Below are 20,462 nucleotides of genomic sequence, written 5' to 3'. Positions count from 1 at the left end.
GGGAGCCAGGCTTCTCTAGGAAAAAGGTCCGCCCGAGCCTCGTTCTGTGGGTGAGAAGCCATGACTCAGGGCAGCGAGCGTCAGAGTGGGCCCAGGACCATGGCCCAGGGGCCACGACCAGTGTCCGAGAATCCCAGAGTGCGGTTCCACCCCCGACCTTGTCCCCTCCCATCTGCTCCCGGCAGGAGGTACCAACTCCTTTTCTTTCCTAAGTCACGCTATGTTTTGATGTTTTGATCATACGTTTGATCTACATACGTTTGATCAACACGTGCTAGTTCTCTCCTCCTTTTGAAGAATTGGAGCTGGGGAACGCTAGTGCTGAGGTAAACGTCAAGAACTTGCACATTCCAGCTGTGACTCTGCATCTGAACCTTTGGACTCTGAACCTTCTGTGTATTAGAGGAGCCGTGTGTGCCTCGGGGTGGTGCCCCAGCTGAGCCCTGACAAGGTCGCACCTGGCTGCTCCTCTTCTGGCCCGTGTGGCTCTGCCCCTCCGGCCAGAGCAAGGGACTCTGCTCGTCACTGAGGAGGGCGCGGGTGGGAGCTCTGGGTTTCTCATTGCAGAAGGCAGGCACGGGTTCAGATTGTTTGAACCATTTCTTGGAACTCAAACATTCTGTGGGATCCCCGAAACGTCACAGGCCTCTGACGAATGTTTGTGAAACATTACAAACGGGAACAGAAGCATTCGCGTCGCCTGGGAGAAAACTGAGGAGGGGTCACCGGGTGGTTTTTAGGGCTTGGAGGGAGGACTGGACAGTTCTGACATTATCTGTCAACAGGGTGTCTCGCGTGCCAACCACCCACAGAAAGTCTGGGTTCAGCGTCCCACAGGAGTCGCATGGGGAGAGCCAGTCTTCGAATGAAAAGGGACCAAACACGGGAAGCCGGAACCGACAGGATCGGTGAGCGATGGAAGAAGTCGTGGTGAGCTGGGTGTGAGTGAGAGGTGTCGGGTAAAGGAGGGGTGCTCCCTCGGTCAGGACAGCGCCTGCAGCTGTCCCCTCCCCTGGTGCTGTGACGCCGTTCCTGTCTAATTTAGGGGCACACACTGAAACAAGACGTAGCCCGTGCATCTTCAGCTAAGAGCGAAGGGGCAGCGAAGCAATCTTCTGATCCCTCTGCTCCAATAGAACTAATCGCAGTGTTAATGTACCTTGAAGATGGATGTCTGAAATCATCTGCAGATTACTGGTACTTGGATGCGGCTGACAATCTCAGGAAGGAAGAAGCCAAGGACGTTATAAACGCCCCGTCTTTGTTGGCTGGGATAATCCTCCTTCCGAAAGGAAGCTTCTGAAAGGAATTAGCTGTGGCCAGCCGACTCTCCAACGCTCCAATACACACGCTCTCCCCGACTGTGGAGCGGGTGGGGCTTGGGGGCGGGCCCCGTGCTCCCTCTGACGGTGCAGGGCTGCCAGGGCAGACACAGCCGTCCCGTCCCCGGGCACACAGAGCGCCCAGAGGCTCCCCTAGCATTCATTCCCAGTCTCTGGGCCTCACACCTTAAGTAACAAAGTGGTTTTCAAATTCAAATGACTGGGATGGAAACCTTTGTACAGTAGGGCACAGACCCGCCTGCTCTCTTACCTAGAACACTCAGAACATCACTTTTCCCTGTTGACTCACCATGACTCATCCCTGTGCATCAAAACCATAGAATCTTGGTCCCAAAAGGCACCGTAGAGATCAGCTAGGCCCATTCTTGTTTGGGGGTGCACACGTGGAGGCGTGGCCGCCCAGAGTCAGGTGCAAGGTGGTGGGACCTACTGCTCGCTAAAAGGAAGGGGCGGCCCAGAGGCCATGGCTTCAGCTCCTGGTCCTCGGCTGCGACCGCCAGGCCTGGGGCCCCAGGCCTTGGCCCTCCACTCTGTCCTCAGTCCCTGTGTCCAGCCCCGTAAGCCCACAGCACCCAGTACCTGCTCTCCCGTCAGCTGCTCTGCCAAGGAGCAGGAGTATCGGGTTTGTTCATTCACTGTTTTTGCTGCCAGCACACACTGTGGGTGGTCAGCTTGCCACCCACCGTCTGAGAGGGGAGGGTGGAAGAAAATAATTTACAGTCCTCCCCCCGATTTACCTCCCCCCTTACCCTCTTCCTCCTGCCCCACCCCTTTCCCTCTGGTAATCAGCATTCTGTGGTCTGTGAGTTCTGTTTTTTGCTTAGACCCTTTACCTCTTACAATCCTCTTTGACATAATCTAATAGCCTATCCTTTGGGGAAAACCACTGTTGCTTTTAAATGCTGAAAATCTCTAAACCATAAAAAGGCATTTAATGGCCTTAAGGAAGCCAGGTCCTTTGTAGTAAACAAAATGGAGGAAAAAATAACTTTGCTCCCGCCAGTGAACACAATTACAGATACCTGAGCGCCCTGCCCCCGTGGATTGGACCATGCCTCCGCACCCCGGTGCGCACCCCGGAGGCATCAGCGCCAGGGAGCGGGCTCCCCCTGGAGGGAGAGGCGGACGGACAGGTGAGGAGGGCCAGGGCTCCTGCGGCTACCTGCACAGGCTCTCTCCTCAGGTGGGCCTCTGACTCATCCACTCTCTTTGAACCCAGGACCCTGTTCTGACATCAGCGACCTTCTGTCCATCCTCCTGAAGGACCACTGAGCTGTTTGCCAAGAGCCGTGCCCTTCCAGTCTGGCTGCACAGGGCAGAGCCGGTGGTTTGCTGGAACTGGGGAGCAGAGGGCCCATCTCTGCGGCTCCAGCAGGGCGGCGATGGAGACAGAAGGGGCTGCCCCGCCCCTGCCTGCTCCGGCCCGGACTGGAACCTGTGAGTGGCCGGACTAACCTGAGCTGCCTTCTAGGGCTTGAAAGCCACAGAACGTCCTTCCGCGAGTCGAGAACGATCACTGTGAGGACTCCAAGCAGCAACTGCCTTTTCCACAGAATCGTGCAGGATGGGCTGGAGGCCGGCATGCGGTCAGGATGTCCAGTGAGAGCCCTAACGGTGCTGACAGTGAGGACGGCGGGGGGGGGGGGGGGGGGGGGGGGGGCGGCAGCTGCGAGAGGCACTGCAGAAGCCGAGACGGGAGCATGAGCAACCGTTAGAGAGACAGGAAGGAGCCCGAAGGAATCGGGAAGCTGTACCATGGCGGCGCCATTGGCAGAAATGCAGGACTGAGAGAGAGGGGCCCCTTGGGGCAGGTGTGCGGGCTGAGTCCTGACTCCGTGTTGGGTGCCGATGAAGCACCTGCCCCACGTGGAGCCCCTGGGTGAGACCCTGACTGCAGTACCCATGACATCCCACAGGGGGCGGTTTGGGGGGATGGCCTAGGCCTGCTAGTTGAGGTGACCTATAGGAGCTCAGGGAACTATGAAGTTGGGGCACGAGGAAGGCCAAGGTGTGTGTCAACGCCACTGAACACACTGGGGCCGAGAGGAGATCTTGGATTCAGCTCTTACGGGGAAGGAGAATGTTCCCGGTGCTCGGGAAAGACGCAGGCTTGGGCGGAACAGCCCGAGGTCCCAGTCCTGGATCCGGAATGGGCTGGCGGTGGGCAGGGAGCCATCATCCCTGTGGAGGTTTTCTCGGGGGCCACCGCTGTGCGGCTCCATTTCTGACTTCCTTGAGACTGTTACTCATCTGTGGTGGGGGACTTGCCGGTGGCTGCTGCTGACTGTGTCACCTCCCACAGTCCTTGTAAAGTAGCAACAGGCAGGACTGGGCGGCCCTTGGCCCTGACGGGGATGGCCTGCCTCTCACCCTCTCCTGGATGGCTCGGGGGTGGCCCCTCGGTGCCCCAGCCGGGTCAAGGCCAGCCTGGCCACGAGGTCGCCAGAGCTGAATCCGAGCCCAGGAGCCCATCTGCCAGCTCCTGCTCCCACTCCTGTCCTCCCCTGTGTCTACTTCTTTCTTGAAAAAGCTCCATTCCCCTTGGAGGGAAATGGAGGGCTGGGCCCCCACCACAGCCAGGACCCCAGACAGAGCCGGGTGTTGGCTCCGCCTTCGTTCTGATTTATGGTCATAAGCATCCTCTCCACACTGCTCAGTGCTAAACACCCATTAAGGTGTCACTAGGTACTGGTTAGTCAGTGCCCCGAGGCCCCTGCAGTTTGCAGGCAGTGGCCTGGCCTCAGACCTGGCTGTGACCTCACGTCACCATTGTCTTCTCTGAGGAGGTGGGGGGGCCTCTGTGACACCCCGCAGTGTTTGGTCCCCTGAGGGCACCCAGCCTGGGGTCTTAGGGAAGCTGGGGCTCAGCCCGACCTGGTGCACCTGCCCTGGGGCTTCCTCCTCTGTGGCTGGAATTGGCCCGTGTGGCCGGTGGGGCTGCCCTGACCTTTCCCAGAGACCCCGGCCCGGGTTTAACATTAGTTTCCACACTCGGCTTTGAGTGACTTCTGATCCTGTGCCTGTGACCCGATCCTCCCCTCCTTTCCTTTATATTAGAAAAAAATCAATCTCTGAACAGTAATGTCCTTGAGATCAGAGATAAGTTTTCCTCTAACTTTGTAATATGAAGCAATTTAAAGCTATAGAAAAGGCAAAAAATAAGTACAATGAACTCCCCTACTCTCTTCACCTACATTGACCAATTGTTACTAATTTACAATGTTTGCTCTCTCCTTACATGGACACATATAGCCCAGTAATATATGTATAATAATGTATGTATACCATGTACATGTGTATCTGTTATTTATACAGACACATACCTTTTGCCCAAGTATTTGATAGTTAGACATATCACAACACTCTACCCCTTTATATGTATATATGTGTATACACACACACACACGTATAATCTTTAGAGCACAGCTTCCTCCTGCGTAGTTACGATACAATTACAATCTTTAACAATCTAACCTCGCTTCAGTATTATGGTTGAACACACTGTTGCTCTGGCTTCTTTTTCAGAGAGGATGTCATTTTCACCTTGAGCCCACTCTTGTACCCCTCCCTGCTTGACCAGCTCAACTCAGGGTCCAGCCCCCGATGACACATTCAGAAAGACGTCCCCAAGCCAATGTTAGCTGAATGAGCAAAGGGACAGATGAAGGACCGCAAGGCCTCTTGGATGTGTCTTCAGACTTGAAAGGGCAGTGACTGTGTCAGTCCCTGAGTGCCTCCGGGGAACCGCAAGGACCTTCAAGCTCTTCTCTTTGATTTTGGCGGAAACCGTACACCCGACAGGATGTGTATTTTGCGGCTGTGGCTTTTTGTCATCAGATGGGTGATATCTAAATTACTGGTGGTTAGGGGACAGTCAGGAACTTGGCAAACCCATTCAAAGTGAGACGGATCAGAACTGCCGTTCGTCGGAACTCCTGTGTCTCCCAGGCTACCAAACCACTTAAACTCCTGAGGACACAACCAGTGCCGTGAACAGGCAGGCAGGGGGAGGGTGGCGCTCCCCTCCCGGGGCAGGATTTCACTTTCACAACAGAGAAGGGGTGCAGCTTCTGCTGGGATGGCTTTTGCCGTGTCAACGGTGACTGGTGACCCGTCACAAAGAGGCTTTTGTGGAGACGGACAGCAGGTTTGTTGCCACAGGGGCACAGGGTTCAGTGAGGCAGACTGAACCGCCCTCATACTGGAGAGGAAGGCTCTCCTTTCCTCTTTGGTACCAAGTAGCCCAGCAGAAAAGTTCTATGTAGAGAATCACCTTCAAGTGGGAGACTCCCAGGTGGGGGGCTGGGCTCACAGCTCCGGGTCCCCAGAGTTTCTCACTTCGCTGGCTGTGGTGTCACCCCCTCCCCCAACCACGCTGCAGCAGGGCATCCAGCATGAGAGGCCACCAAAGAAAATGCCTCATCATCACGACTGCCTTTGAGGATAGAGAGCTGGATTTCAGTCTTTCTGTGCCCCAGTGGTTTCTTTTCCTCTTTCTCTCCACCGTCTCCTACGAGTCCTTTCAAGGCTGCGTGCACCCCAAGTTCAGGCATCGGTACCTCAGCAGCAGGTTATTGTTAAGCGAGTTCTGTGGGTGCGTCGAGACAACTGTCCCCAAGTGTTCCATGAAACGCTGTGAGTTCAGTTCTAAGAGTGCAGCGTGGCAGAAACACAGAGTTGTGAGGAAATCTCCCCTTGTTGGCCTCTTTCCCCCCTCACCGCTTTGATGGAAAGACTGAAATTCGACTCCTGAGGTCGGAGGGTGGGTTTGGGAATATTCTCCCAGCTGCCTGGACGCCCCTGACCTGGCCCTCAGGTCCCCTTCGCCTTTGCCTGCCATCTGGCACTGCCCACGTGACCTGCCTCACTGGCTGACGTCTGGGCTGCACTCTTGGCACATGGCTGCCTGACCTCCCTGTGGTCTATTCTGGGAACAGGCTGGCCCCTAGCAGTGACAGTCACCTATTGTTCCGGCAGCAGCTGCTTTCTTTCCCTGAAAAACATGTGGCAGACCATCCCCGACGGGAAGCAGCCACTGTTCACTGGGTCAGGGGACAGTGGCCTGGCAGCTGTGGGCGGAGGGCGGCCCGGGTTCGACTGTGCATGTCCTTCATCCCCATGACCTTCTAGGCTGCTTCCCTCGGTCTCAACCCACGGCAGTTCCTCTTGCACAGGGAGCAGATCTTACCCAAAAGGGCGGAGGGCAGGGCCTAAAAACCGCAAAGTTCCATCTCGTTAAACGAGTAACTTCATGTTGGATGTAAAAGATGGTGAAAATGAAGTCTCGGTCACCATTGTTCAGGTGGCAAGTTCCCTTAAATGGTGGATTTAGAGCCATGTTTGGGCTATTTTATATAAGCCGCAGTTAGTTGTCTTTTATTTTTAAAAGCCAATGATAGATTTTGTACAGGAAGGGATCAAAAACATTAGGTACAACTATCCCAATGTTGGATGAACAAAATGGGAACTGGCAAAGCCGGTCAGCTGCAGGGATGAGAGAGTGGTCGTCCCCCCACTGGGAGGGGACAGTGCTGGGCTTACGTGAGAGCCCGGAAATGGAATCGTGGGCAAAACCAGCCGTGTCTTTGTGAAACAGTCTTCAGTTGCATTTCCCTGGTCACCCAAGTTGCCCAAGGCTGCTGGGCGTGGGTTCCCGAGGGGAGTCTGAACGTTCGGTCTGACACATTTTTTAAAAATCGGAGTTAAAGCCGATTGCCTGCACCCGATGAACTGGGGAAGGAAATAGTCGTTCAGTGTAAGCTCCTCCCCCCTGGCAGGACACGCTCCTCTGGAGGCCACGCAGGCTCGTGGGCCAGGTCTCGGTGTTGACAGCCCGGTCCCCACACCTGACGCTCTGCGGAGAGCGGCTCCCCGCCCAGAGCTCGGCCTCCCAGGAGACGGCGGGCAGCCTTGAGTCTCCTGAGTCTTTTCGTCCTGGGTCAGGTGCAGCCCCTCTCCCAGCAGCTGGAGGGCGGGAGCAAAAGGGGGCTCTGTGCACCTGCCTCTCGGCCCGGTGCCCAGCACCAGAGTTGTGACCCGTGGGTGCTGTCATGTCGTGACCGCTAAGCAGGTGCTGCTCTTGTTGTTTTTTCAAACATACATTTTGTTGATTGCTATCACAGTTGTCCCATTTTCCCCCTTCACTCCCCCCTCCACCCTGCACACCCCTCCCACCCACATTCCCCCCTTTAGTTCATGTCCGTGTGTCACAAGTTCTTTAGTGTGTACATTTCCCACACTACTCGTGCCCTCCCCCGTCCATTTTCTCCCCACCGTCTATGCTGCTTATTCTCTGCACCTCCCCCCGCCGATCCCGTTGCCAACGCCCCACGTGATCTCCTTTTGGAAGAAGAGGTGCCCTCCCGAAGCGTGTTTAGATGGTTCCGTGAAAAAATTCACACGCCCTTTCAGGTCTGAGGACACGAGGGAGGGTCCTGGTGGCTGCTTCCTCAAGGTGACGCGGACACGTTTCCGTGTCCTGTGACCTCTGGGTCGCGGGAGGGCTGTGCGTCTGGCCTGCTGGCGAGGAAGGGGTCCAGGGCGGAGGGATGAGACCTGAGACACACGGTCACTCACTTTGCTGTTTGGGGGACAGTGTGCTCAGGTAGCCACATGTTCATTCGAGTCCCGCCCAGGAAACACACGCGGGGGACACGTGTAAACACACCGTCAGGGGGAGGAGTCTCCCCTCAGAGGGCATTCCCTCTATTTCCAGTCTAGGGGCTTTCTCCGAATGCCACGTCCCAGAAGCCCACCCCCACGCCTTCTCCCCGGAGCACCCGGCCTTCCCCCCGAAAGCGAGGTCTACGGGCCACGCCAACTCCTCGCCAAGCCAGTGTTCTGGACACCCCGTGTCTGTGAGTGTCCGCCACGAGTTCGCACGGTGCCGGGTGTGAGGCCACCACTCACTCCGCTTCTGAGCAATCCTCTTTTCTCACCTGGAACATTCTAGAATGTTCGCCTTTGACCTTGGACTCTCTGCATCTGTGCATCTTGTCCTTTGCCCTAGGGCCTGTGCTCCCTGCATCCTCAGCACCTGTGTGGTGCTCGGCAGGCAGCCGGTCGACGTAAAGTGACTCAGAGAAACAAAGAAGATGGAAAAGGGAGCAGAGAGATGGGGGGCAGGCAGAGGGTGCTGCGTGGGTCGGCTGTTAGAACAGCTGTTGTGTCAGGGAAAGTACAAAACGTGGTACGTGTGGGGCTAGTCCTCCTTTTCACGGGTTCCAGAGGGAGAGGAAGGGAAGAGGAACACCTTAGAGATGCCCCCCCCCCACAGACTCGAGATGCAGGGAGCATGCACACACCTGGCAGCCGCCTAGACGGCAGAGGGGGGCACTGTCCCCCAGAAACGGGGGGACGGCCAAGGCATCGCTGGTGACGCCTGCTCCAGAGAGTCCCCGTGCAGATGACATGGGCAAAAGTGACGTTTCATCACTGCTGCTTTAACATTCCTTAAAAAGGATGGCCACTTGGAAACCAATGTCTTTCTTAATCCAAAATCATCCACTTTTCCTCCGGCACTAAAACAAGTTCTGCTTTTCTGGCTCACCACCAGCAGATGTAGTTGCTTTGTGTTTTGGATGCTACGTTGTATGAAAACTACACCCGAGGGTGACCGTCGTGGGGACCAGGGGTCAGGACCAGTGGACGGGTGGCCCATCCCAGCCCCTGACCCGAGCTCTCCCTGTCTGGTGGGGCCATACACTTTCTGAGAGTGGGTTACGTGGACCTGCGGGTGTGGGTCATTTTCTGTCTTTTCTCCTCACATTTCTTAGCCAAGTGTCCAGAGCCGAGTGTGGGTCCTTCAAAAGCACCAACGGTAGGGCCCCACTGTACGGACCGTCTCCCGACCGCCCACCCAAAGGCCGGGGAAGCCGGGCTCTGCTCCCGTCCCAGGAGGGACCTGTGGCTCCCTGAGGCGCAGCGAGGTTTTCTCCCCACATTTCCCGGGAATGCTGACACAGCTTTTCAGCAGGGGTGCCCAGGACAGAAAGTTAAATTCTGTAGGTATTTGCCAAGGATGTAAAAATCTGATGTGCTTTAAGAAAAGATTTTATTTTTAGAGAGAGGGGAAGGATGGGGAGAAAGAGAGGGAGAGAAACACTGATGTGAGAGAGAAACATCAACCAGTTGCCTCTGGTGCCCACTCTACTGGTACCCTGACCTGGGATCGAATGATGACCTTTCGCTCTGTGGGACGACGTCCAACCCACGGAGCCACGCAGGTCAGGCTGGTGTGATGCACTGTTAGCTGATGGACGCTGTGGTCCAGGTGGATTGGGAAAGCCACGCAGGGAAAAGGTGACGTGGATGAAGTCTGTGCGTGCAGCGTCCATTGTGTTCCCAGAACGTGATTTGTTGTGGAAATACTGAAGCATCGGACAGCAGATTTCTAACCCCTCAAGTCACACACATGGCCCTTTTCTCACGTGTAGGGAACTGGAGTAGCCTCCAGAAGTGTCTCCAGTGAGCTGTGGCGGGGGTGAGAAACCCATCGCGTGGATGGGGACACTGAAATCCAGGCCTGGTTATTTTGCTTCTGAAAAATGGAGCTTGTATTTTCGGCGGGTGGCAGCGTGGCTGCCCCAGTGGGGCTCCCCGGCCCCCAGAGGCCGAGCGCGGAGCCCAGGGCTCCCCTGACCTGCCTCATTGAACGCTTGCCTGGGCCCCGAGGCCGGCTCTCTGGCCACTCGGAATTCACTCCCAGAATAACCCGGGAGCTCCTCCAAAAACAGTCACGTCTTCCCACGGAATGATGCTGAGTGACCAGGTGACTTCAGCTAGGCGAGAAGACAGTTTGGGCACATGAATTCAGGTGAAATGCTCTCCTGGTGCAGACACATAGGGATTGAGAGGCTGTCGAGGAGATAACGGCGCAGGAACGTACAGGGCTGTGGGAACGCCGCGGGCAGGGGCTCTCGGCGGGTTTGCCCCTCAGGGGCACTTGGCAGCCCCTGGGGACATTTTCGGTTGTCACAACTGGAGGAGCCTGGGAGAGGGTTGCTGCCGGCATCTGGTGGGGGGAGGACAGGGTGCTGCTTGGCCCCCGCACAGGACAGCACCCCCCCCCACCCGCAGAGAGCCGCCCCGCCCCGATGCCGACAGGCACCTGGTGTGAGAGCACAGAGTGGGTTTCTGCTCTCGGGGTGGAGCTTGCTGACAAAGGAGCTTGCGTGGGTATTTAAACGTCACCCAGCCGACCTGTGAGTAGGGACTGAATGGGAGCCTAGACAGAGAGGAGTGGGGTGTTGGTGGTGTGGAGGCGGCCTCCCTGCCTGTTACCTCCTCGCCACCCTCTGGCTTCCTGCTTTGGGCTCCACACGTCCCCCCACAGCCCGATGCCCAGCCGTCTGGTCCTTCTCTGCCAACCCCTCCGCACGCCACGCTTCTCTGCCACTGCCCTCGGGTCCAAACTGGCTCTCACCCGGGGAGCTTGAGTGAGTGAGACTGTAGAACTGAAATAGTTTATTTTTTAAAATTTTTTTGTTTTTTAAAAATTATTTATTTATTTTTATTGATTATGCCATTACAGTTGTTCTATTCCCCCCCTTCATTCCCCTCCACCCTGCCCCCCCATCCCCACCATTACCCCCCTTTAGTTTATGACCATGTGTCTCAAGTTCTTTAGATTCTATATTCCCCATGCTATTCTTGCCTTCTATCTACTGTCTATGCTACTTATTTTCTGTACCTTCTCCCCCCTTCTCCTCCTCCCACTCCCCTGTTGCTAACCCTCCTTGAGATCTTCATTTCTATGTTTCCACTCCTGATCTAGCTGTCCTTTTATTTAGTTTGCTTTTGTTTTAGGTGTGGTTGTTAATAACTGTGAGTTTGCTGTCCTTTCACTGTTCATGTTTTTTTTTAACTTCTTTTTCTTAGGTAAGTCCCTTTAACATTTCATATAATAAGGGCTTGGTGATGATGAACTCCTTGAATTTGATCTTATCTGAGAAGCACTTTATCTGTCCTTCCATTTTAAATGAAAACTTTTGCTGGATAGAGTAATCTTGGTTGTAGGTCTTTGGATTTCATGATTTGGAATACCTCTTTTCAGCCCCTTCTTGCCTGTAAGGTCTCTTTTGAGAAATCTGCTGACAGTCTGATGGGGACTCCTTTGTAGGTAACTGTCCCCTTAGCTCTTGCTGCTTCTAGGATTCTCTCCCTCATTTGAATCTTGGCTAATGTAATGATGATGTGCCTTGGTGTGTTCCTTCTTGGGTCCAACTTTGGGACTCTCTGAACTTCCTGGATTTCCTGGAAGTCTATTTCCTTTGCCAGATTGGGGACATTCTCCTTTATTATTTGTTCAAATAAGTTTTCCACTGGTGGCTGTTCCTTTCCCCCTTCTGGTACCCCTATAATTCAGATGTTGGAGCGTTTAAAGATGTCCTGGAGGTTCCTGAGACTCTCCTCATTTTTTTGAATTCTTGCTTCTTGACTCTTTTCTGTTTGGCCATTATTTGCTTTCTTCTGGTCCACTCCATTGATTTGAGACCCAGTTTCCTTTTTATCGCTATTGATTTCCTGTGTAATTCCATTCATTTCAATTAGTTTTGCCTTCATATGTATATCTAATTTGTGGCTATAATCAACCAGTTCTGTGAGGATCCTGATCACCAGTGTTTTAAACTGTGCATCTGAGAGTTTTACTATTTCTTCATCGCTTAGATTTATAGGCTCTGGGGCTTTGAGATCTTCTTGAGCCATTTTTGGTCTGTTTGCGCCTGTTAAGTACGAGGAGGGGAGCCTTGGACTCCCAGGTCGCTGGGTTGTGACGCTGTATGTGGGGGCGTGGTCAGAGCGGGGAAATGGCGGCCCCCTCTGCTGTTTCTTGTCCCTGGGTGAGGAGCAGAGCCTCAGGTGGTTCACCAGGGCAGGGCCACTTAGGTCGCTGGGTTATGACACTGTATGTGGAGGCGGGGTCAGAGCGGGGAAATGGCCGGGCCCTGTGCTGCCGCTCCCCACTGGGGCCTGCTGGGTCCCGTCCAATCGCCCACTCCCTCGCTTGTCTATCCACGCACGGATGCGAGACCACAGTCAACCTGCAGCCCTGCTCCCTCGCTGTTTCCCCGCGGTCACTCGCTGAGTTGCCCAGCAGGTCCAACCCTGCGCCTGGATTCCGGGTGCCTGAGTCCATCTGACTGAGTTTTCCGATGCAACCCTGCTCCTCCAGCTGCTGGTTTCGCCCCTCTTACCAGTCATGCTGAAGAATTTGTTGTTATCAGACTTCTGAAAAGTTCAATTTTCTGTGTTCTGACTGTGTTTTCTGTTGCTAATATTTAATTGTCTCTAAACTTGGTTGTGTGAGGAAGCACAGCGTCACCACCTATGCCTCCATCTTGGCGGAAGTCTGAAATAGTTTATTAACTCAAATTCTTGTGAACGCATTAGAAATATTTCTTGACACCTTGTTTCATTGACCACAAAGTCCTAAATGAAGGGTTTTTTCCCCCCACTGTTGGGGAAAGGCTTTGGCCGTCGGCCTCTGTCTGTGAACTTGCGCCGATGCGGGGCAGCCAGCCACAGCTCTGCACCCTCCACGCTCCCGTCTGCGGGTGCCTGCCCAGCCTCAGCCCTCATGCCTCACCTCCCCGTTACCTCTCCTTCTACCACGTCGTCCCCCGAAAGGTCACGGTCATATGTGCTCTGTGCACTTCCGTCTTCCCTCTGTCCTGTCAGTCACAGCTTTATTGAGATGTAACTCACATATCATGCCATTCACCCCTAAAAGGGCATAATTCAGTGTCTTTAGTATATTCACAGCTCTGTCTCTGTTTCCAGAATCGACTTTGGAACATTTCCATTAGCGCTGGCTTCCTATCACCACGTGGGCCAGCCCAGACCAGCACTGCTGGCTGTGGACTGGCCTGTTCTGGATGGTCTATTCGGACAGAATCAGACAGCGTGGGGCCCTTTGTGCCTGGCTTCTTCCACTCAGAATGTTTTCCAGGCTCAGCCACATCGGACTGCAGTTCTTTTGATGAACAAATAATCGTCCATCTGCGGACATAACAACATCCTGTCTATCTGTGCATCAGTGGACCGGCATTTGGAGTGCTTCTGCCTTGTGGCTGTTACACATAAAGGTGCTTTGAACTTTCACGTACAGGAGTTCGTGTGGATTATGTTTTTCTCTCTCTGGGGTGGGGTCAGTCAGCTTTGCCTGAGGCCTGAGGCTCAACCAGAGGAGTGGGTATGTATATCATTAAGTCGATGGGATTAAAACTTGCTTGGTTATAGTGGGCAGTTCTCTTAATATCCTGTGGACATGGGTTTTACAGTGTAAAAAAATTTAGAATGCCCACATCTAAGTTTTCTGGACCATAGGCAAGCACCTCAGCTCATGCGCACTCATAAATACAACAGGGAATATCAATGAGGACATGTAGCAAAACAGCCAGGAAAGGGGTCCAGCATTTGGAGGACGTTTGGTGGCCTGAAAGTCTGCATCAAGTTGTCCAGTCAAGGAGGGAACCAGCGAGCCCTCAGGTGTGGCGGCCTGGTTTCCCAGGCCACCCTCCACCCTCTGTCCCAGTGTGTGAGCCCTGGTGATGGGCACTCACGCATTGGACACACCTGAGCGTGCTCAAGCCAACAGGTGGCCGTTCGTTTTAACAGAGCACCTTTAACCTGGGCCATTTTTCTACCTCCCGGCTCTGTCCACATGGGCACTGGAGTGTGGCCACTCTCTCCCTGACCCCACGGAGAACCCCAGTGCACACTCACAGGCGAAGCTGTCTCTGGTCCATAGATTTCTGTCGGCCTTCTAAGTAATGACTTTTCTATGCAAATGATTCCTTCTTATAATAAAAAATTCAACTACTAAAGAGAAGCACAGAGAAGAGAAGAAAGCCTACCCCAAATGTCCCCTGCAAGAGCCAGCTTTGCTTTCGGGGAATGTCGTTCATTCATCAATCAGTCTGCTGGACCAGAGGCGGGTGGACGGACGGACGGACGGATGGATGGACGGCAGGTTAAACACAAACGAACATGGCTCATGGCACGAAAGGGAGTCACACTAGACACGCTCTATTTTCTCGTGAAATATCACCAATAACTTTCATCTCCTGTGAAGTTAATCACAGAAAATTTAGTGAAATTGAATGAATTGCTCAACTGACACAAGTATTTCCTCCGAAGACGCAGCATTTGCCTCTAATGCCCAGAAACCGCCAGTCACCGTGGAGAGGTTGAGACCACACTCTTTTAACCACATGGGGCGTGGTTTTCAGTGTCAGGCTCTGAAAATGCAGAGGGGGTGCACGTGTCTTACCCCCTCCCTCCCCCAACCTCCTAACATTTTCCCCCATGAGCCACACACACACAGCCCCTGGGGGCTGCTTGTTTGCTGCGCCTCCATTCTTCCCCGGGTGCAACTGATGGGAACCCGCGCTCAGTGCCTGGCCAGGTGGGGTGGACGCAGAGAGCTAGCTCAGAAGGTGGGGTTCTCAGACCCCACGTGACAATCCGAGGGAGGATGGGGCGTCCTCTGCTCTTCTTAGTGCGATAAGCTTCTTTGGAGGCATCAGTATCAAAGGCGTCGGCCTCTTGCTTAGTTTGGCTTAAGGAGGATGAGGGAAGATGTCAGGAAGGGGGGCTGGGCTGCAAAAGGAAGAGCCGGTGCGCCCCGGAGCAGCCACCAGCCAGACGTCCGCTGCACCTGCCACCTGGATGCTTGGCAGGGTCCTCTGCCAGGGGGAGCTCGGCCCTGCTTGCCCAAGGCTGTCTCAGTTATCAAACCTTTTTTTAAAGTAAACTTAAAGTGACTTTATTTAATTTACCCAATTTACTTCGCCAAAGAGAGAAGTGTATCTCCCATCGCTTATGAACAGAATGAGTCGCCGCCCTTTGCGTCGCACAGAGTAGATCTCTGCTCGTCTCTTTGTCATGCACCCCATTCACGGTGGCTGGATTGTCACAGCTTCCTGAAGGAGGTCAGGTGGACGCTGGGAAAGAGGCTTTTGAAGGAGAAATCAGGGATATACGAACCTCAGCTTTCCTACTGGTAAGACAGAGTGGCTACTCACATTGGTGTGTTAATCTTCTATTTCCTTAGGTCTTTCCAGGGCCAGGAAGCGCCTCGGTCCTGGGGGAGCAGGGAGGTGGGTCGCCCACCGTGGCCGAGTGGGTGCGCAGGCGAAACTCAGGAAGGCCGGCGGTTCTGCCGGGCCTGGAAGCAGAACCATATGGGCCCGGAATCTGTCCAGCTCGTCCCCCCTCCCCCTTCCAAGTTCATTTGGCAAAATTCCTTCGAAAGAAGCAACAGGGAGGCTTCACTTTGTTTTGTTGTCATTTCAGTAAAAGTTCAAGATCAAAATATTGATCTTGATTTATAATCAATATTTCTTATTGATTAGAATATTCTTATTTTCTTATTGATTAGAAAATCTCCACTGCTTTGGCTACAGGCGATATGAGCATCTTTAACTGTCATGGGAAATTTTTAAGAAAAAGTTTTTTCTTTATTAAGTGATTTTCCACACTGCCAGAAAACATGGAAAGTAGAGACAAGTAAATAATTCATATATATAATTTTACCACCATGGCAAACTGCACTTTTGTGCATGCTCTTCAATAAATTTTTCTTAGATTAATTTTTACAATAATTGCAATTCCACTACACATACAGTTTTGTCAAACCTTGCACTTATATTGTAAATATCTGCTCACGTTGCAGAACGGTTTTCCTTGTGCAACACTTTTTTTCATAATTACTGGAACTGCACAAAAAGATCTAAACATCTGCAGTTGGGCAGTTTATCCACAATGGGCACCTGAAGATGGGTGGGAGGCTGTTTTAAATTGGGGCTTTCTTTTAAACACTGACGTCAGTTCTCTCCCTGGTATCGGACGAGGCCATGCAGGGGGACCCATGGGGGTGGGACATGTCCCCACCCACACGAGGCTGGTTTTCCCCACGTCGCTGTGGCTTTGTGAATAGACACCCCACATCTGTGCTGTTCATTCCCATTCACAACATCGGCATTCAGTTCACACCCTGGAGCTCGTCTGCGCCACAGCTGGGGCTTGTCCCTTTAAGCCTTTCAAACGCAGAAGGCACCTGGCCGAAAGGGGGAAACTGCTGGACCCAGCCCACCTGCTCCCACCACGGCCAGTTCCCTGCCTCCACCACGAGCCCGCTAACTGTCCGAACGTGCACTCAAACACTCAACCCTGGCGTTCACAATGGGTTTGCATTAGTTTTGTGGGTTTTGTGAGTTTGTTTGGTGGTCTTGCTGACTTGTTCACATGTTAACAAGGGTGACTCTTACTGAGCTCTTCCTACCTATGAGGCACCTCAGTGCTTCTTGTGAGTCGATTCATTCAGTCCTCAGGGCGTCCCCAGGAGCTGGAGGTATACTGTCCCCGAGGCAGGGCACCCACTCCTGCTGCCGCTCTGCTCTGTCAATGCCGGACCTGCGGGTCCTGGAAACTCTGCATTTCCTAAGAGCATTTCCTGCGGGGGGTGAGGGTGCTGTCTGCCCTTCCAGAGTGTGCGTCCCAGGTCACTCTGCACAGGTGCTGTAGGAGGAGCAGAGCGCAGCCACTGAAGGGAAGGCAGCCCCACACGCCCACGCGGGGGGCGACTCGGAGTCACTGACCTCGTCTGAAGTGGTGCTCCAGCAACGCCTCAGGGGCTTCCCAACTCCACCTTCTGTTGAAACACTTGCTAGAAAAGTTGGCTGATAAGACAGGGAAGTAATTTCGATTTTTAAAGGACGGTTTGCTCACCAGAGCACTTTCAAATGTTGAGAGCACTCAAGAAACTACATTATTTGTTTTTAAATACTTATTTATTTTTAGAGAGAGGGGGAGGAAGGGAGAGAGAGCTGGAAACGTCACTGTGTGGTTGCCTCTTGCACGCCTCCTACTGGGGACCTGGCCCGCAACCCAGGCATGTGCCCTGACTGGGAATCGAACTGGCAACCTTTTGGTCTGCAGGTTGATGCTCAATCCACTGAGCCACACCAGCCAGGACAGAAACTACATTATTTTAAAAAGAAAAACATCCATGGTCTTTCTGGAGCTCAGAGTCGAGATGAAAGTGGTGGTCACCCCACCGGGGCCCTCTCTTGGGGCCTCAGGGGGCTTTCGGACTTCCCTCCCACACCACCAGAGTTTAGGAAAAAGACATCTTCCAAGACAGAGTCAAAAGCTTTTCTGATGCTTTTATTGACAATTCAAATACAGCCTTAAGCCTAACTGTCAAGTATTGCTTTATGCGTTTCAGAGAAAAATAGAGATTCTTCAGCAAATCGTTTATTTTTATTCTTTGGCTATGCTCACAGTTTGAGATGCCATTCACACTCAGACAAGTTCATTTACAGTAGTTTGTGACTTACATTCACTTATAGTGGCTGTCTTCCCTTTAACATGTTTTAAGAATCAGTTTTCTATTCTAAAACAAAAAAAACAAAAAAAAACCAAACAAAAGAAAGAGCCACCAGGAAAGGAGCAGAGGCCTGGGGATGCTGACCACGCCTGAGTGTGGCCGAGGCACGCCTGCCCCACCCTGCCTGTCTGCACCGAGGCGGCAGCGGCAGCGGCAGCGGCAGCAGCAGCAGCACCGCGGAACCCAGGGCCCTGGAGGCTGTGAAGCCCCAAGCCCCGCTGGGGCAGGGAGCCGCTGCTGTCTACTGGGATTGTCGGGAACGCACGTCAGGCCCAGAGTGGGTTCAAACTGAGTGTGAACACTGGCTAGTGGGGCCTCCCTCTGTCTCCCACTCCCGAACCTCAGCTCCCCATTATCTGTGCCCACCCTGCAGGCTTCCTGACTGAGTCTGGCAGCCTGGGGGTGGGGGCTCCTCCCCATCCTGTCCCAGGTTGGGGAGACACGGGCAGATGTCCCGGGGACATGCCCTGAGGTCGCCCCCTCTCTCTCCTGCAGCAGGATTCCTGGAGCCACTTCCAGGAAAGGAGACCTGCTGCTGGTTTTCTCATGTCCAGGCCCCTGAATGCAAAGGGACCCCACGTGCAAGTGGACTCACCGTGCACTCGGTGACGTCACCACCCACCCGAGAAGACAGTGGTCATAGGTGTGCGTGTGCGGCCTGAGCTGCACAAAGTAGGGCTGGCTGTACGTCGCATCAACATGCCTGTTTGATGTGCTGCGAGCGCCTCAAAAAAAAAAAAGGAAGAAAAACATGAAAACAAGGAAAGAAGCCTTGATCAGCACTCTGCTCCGGCCCATGCTAACACAAGGAAATGTCCCAGTGTGGGTCCACTGCCTTGGGGCGGAGGGTGTCCCTGGGAGGGGCCCCCAGCTCTGCAGGCGGGGGGCCTGTGGGTTTGCAGAAAGAGCGGGAACGTACAGCTGCATTTCGAAGGTCCTGGAGCGCACCCTCCCGGAGGAGTCTGTCTGACGGCCAGCACTCTACTCTGGTTAACCCTGAGAATCACAACGAAACCACCGCTAAAATCGCTCCTTCCCGGGGGCCTCGTCCGCTAGATTTACAGCGAAGTCACATGTAATTAGCTTATTCTCGACGCTGCAAAATGAACGCTTGTAATCAAATGACAGATTTGGTAATATTTTCAGAAAAACAATTTCGAAAGTGGCAAATAAGTCGAATGAAAGTACATTAAGTTTTGATTTCTGCCCGGCAATGTAAACACGCAACATTCAAATGAACTCTCGTGACCTCTCACTTCGTTGGCAAGCTGATTTATGCAAGGTTGCTATTCCGTCAGTGCGTCGATAAAGGTAGCAAAGGGACAAACGCAGGGCCCTGACCGTTGCTGGTGGTTCCTTGGGAAGCGATGGCCTGTGAGAATGCAGAGCGGAGCACCGGCCGTAGAGGGGGGAAGAGCATTCTGAGAGTCCACCGCCACGGATCTCGGGGAAGCACTGAAACAGACCCGCAGAACGGCTTCCCGCCGCCACAGTGGCTGCTTCCCAGCATGGGCTGAAGGTCAAACGCAGGAAATTAAACCTGAGAAACTGCTCTCTGTGGTTCTGCAGCCTGCCTTGAGTTCACTCAAGGGTGACAGTCTCTCGAGAGAGGGGCGGCACTTCCTCTGTGCTCTGGTGTGCGTGCTGCTGAGACAGCGTCTCGCTGGCCTCACGGCCAGTTCTGCTGGTTCCCATGGGGACGGTGGAAGGGAGGCCGGGCCACTCCTGTGCTGCTTTTGTGCTTTTGGAAAGAATTGGGTGCCTGTGGGCACACATGCGAACACACATGTGCTCATATGCTCCTGCACATGTGAGCATAATGTATATATGTGTACTTGTATGTGGGCACGCACACATATTATATGTGTGTGCATGTGCATGTGTGGGTGTGTACATGTGTGCGGTGTGCATCTGTTTGCATGAGCCTGCGTGTGCATGTGCACGTATGTGGAGAAAGGGAGAGTCGCCGACGCAGGCAGGCGGCCGTGCTCCCAGCCCGATGGCGGCGCCCGCGGTGGCTACACGTCGAACCAGTGGTCGCCCATGCAGGTGCGGCTCCACTCGCAGCCGCAGTGCCAGCACCAGTCCAGCTGGCACTGGGGCTGCGGGCACTTCATGTGCATGCATCCTCCTGCGGACAGAGGACACGGGTGTGGTGTTGGCAGGCGCCCGTCCCCACACCCGCAACTGTCCTGGACATGGCTCCCCAAGGGCGCTGCCCCGTGGGCCCCAGGGGCGGCATCGGGGCTGAGGAGAACAGATCAGAAAGCATGAAGCACTCGAGTGGCGGCCCTGGGGACAGAGCGCCAGGTCCATCAGGGACAGAGGCCCGTGTGCCTCTGAGCTCACCGACTTCCCCCAAGGCGGGTTCAGAGACAGGGGCACCGTGTTTCGGCGGCAGGACCCAGGCCTCTTTAAGAGTCTGCTCAGATTAATAGTGTACATCTATATTAATACTTAACCATTTAATATGGAACAGGCACCAACGGACATGCACGCTCTGAGTGAATTTCCTCTTGCCTTCAGGGGTGCTTGGCTTGGCAAGATGTGTAAAACAGGAGTTGGGACGGCGGTATTAGAAATTTAATAGGGACTATGCTCCTTAACGCCACACGGAACGTTATTTAAGATGAGAACAGGAAGAAACTAAGGACAGTGCCGGCTGCTCCTCAGGGATCATCTCATTCACTCCTGAAAAGCACCTGTGAGACAGGAGGGGAACTTGG

General features: G+C 53.8%; 1 protein-coding gene across 1 annotated transcript in view; it reads right to left on the bottom strand.

Annotated features, from left to right (window-relative positions):
* Positions 1-17,492: 17,492 nt before the first annotated feature.
* PRKN (parkin RBR E3 ubiquitin protein ligase) overlaps positions 17,493-20,462 on the bottom strand; it is an 869,798-nt gene continuing 866,828 nt past the window's right edge. Inside the window, exon 12 of the mRNA XM_053668746.1 lies at positions 17,493-19,867. Coding sequence (XP_053524721.1) covers positions 19,755-19,867 — 113 coding nt within the window. The 3' untranslated portion in view covers positions 17,493-19,754. The remainder of the gene's footprint in view (positions 19,868-20,462) is intronic.

The sequence above is a fragment of the Artibeus jamaicensis genome, unplaced genomic scaffold, assembly GCF_021234435.1.
Source record: "Artibeus jamaicensis isolate MK-2021 breed Jamaican fruit bat unplaced genomic scaffold, CSHL_Jam_final contig_497, whole genome shotgun sequence".
NCBI lineage: Eukaryota > Metazoa > Chordata > Mammalia > Chiroptera > Phyllostomidae > Artibeus > Artibeus jamaicensis.
Note: the sequence above shows the minus strand (reverse complement) of the source record. Positions and strands in the feature narration are given on the sequence as shown.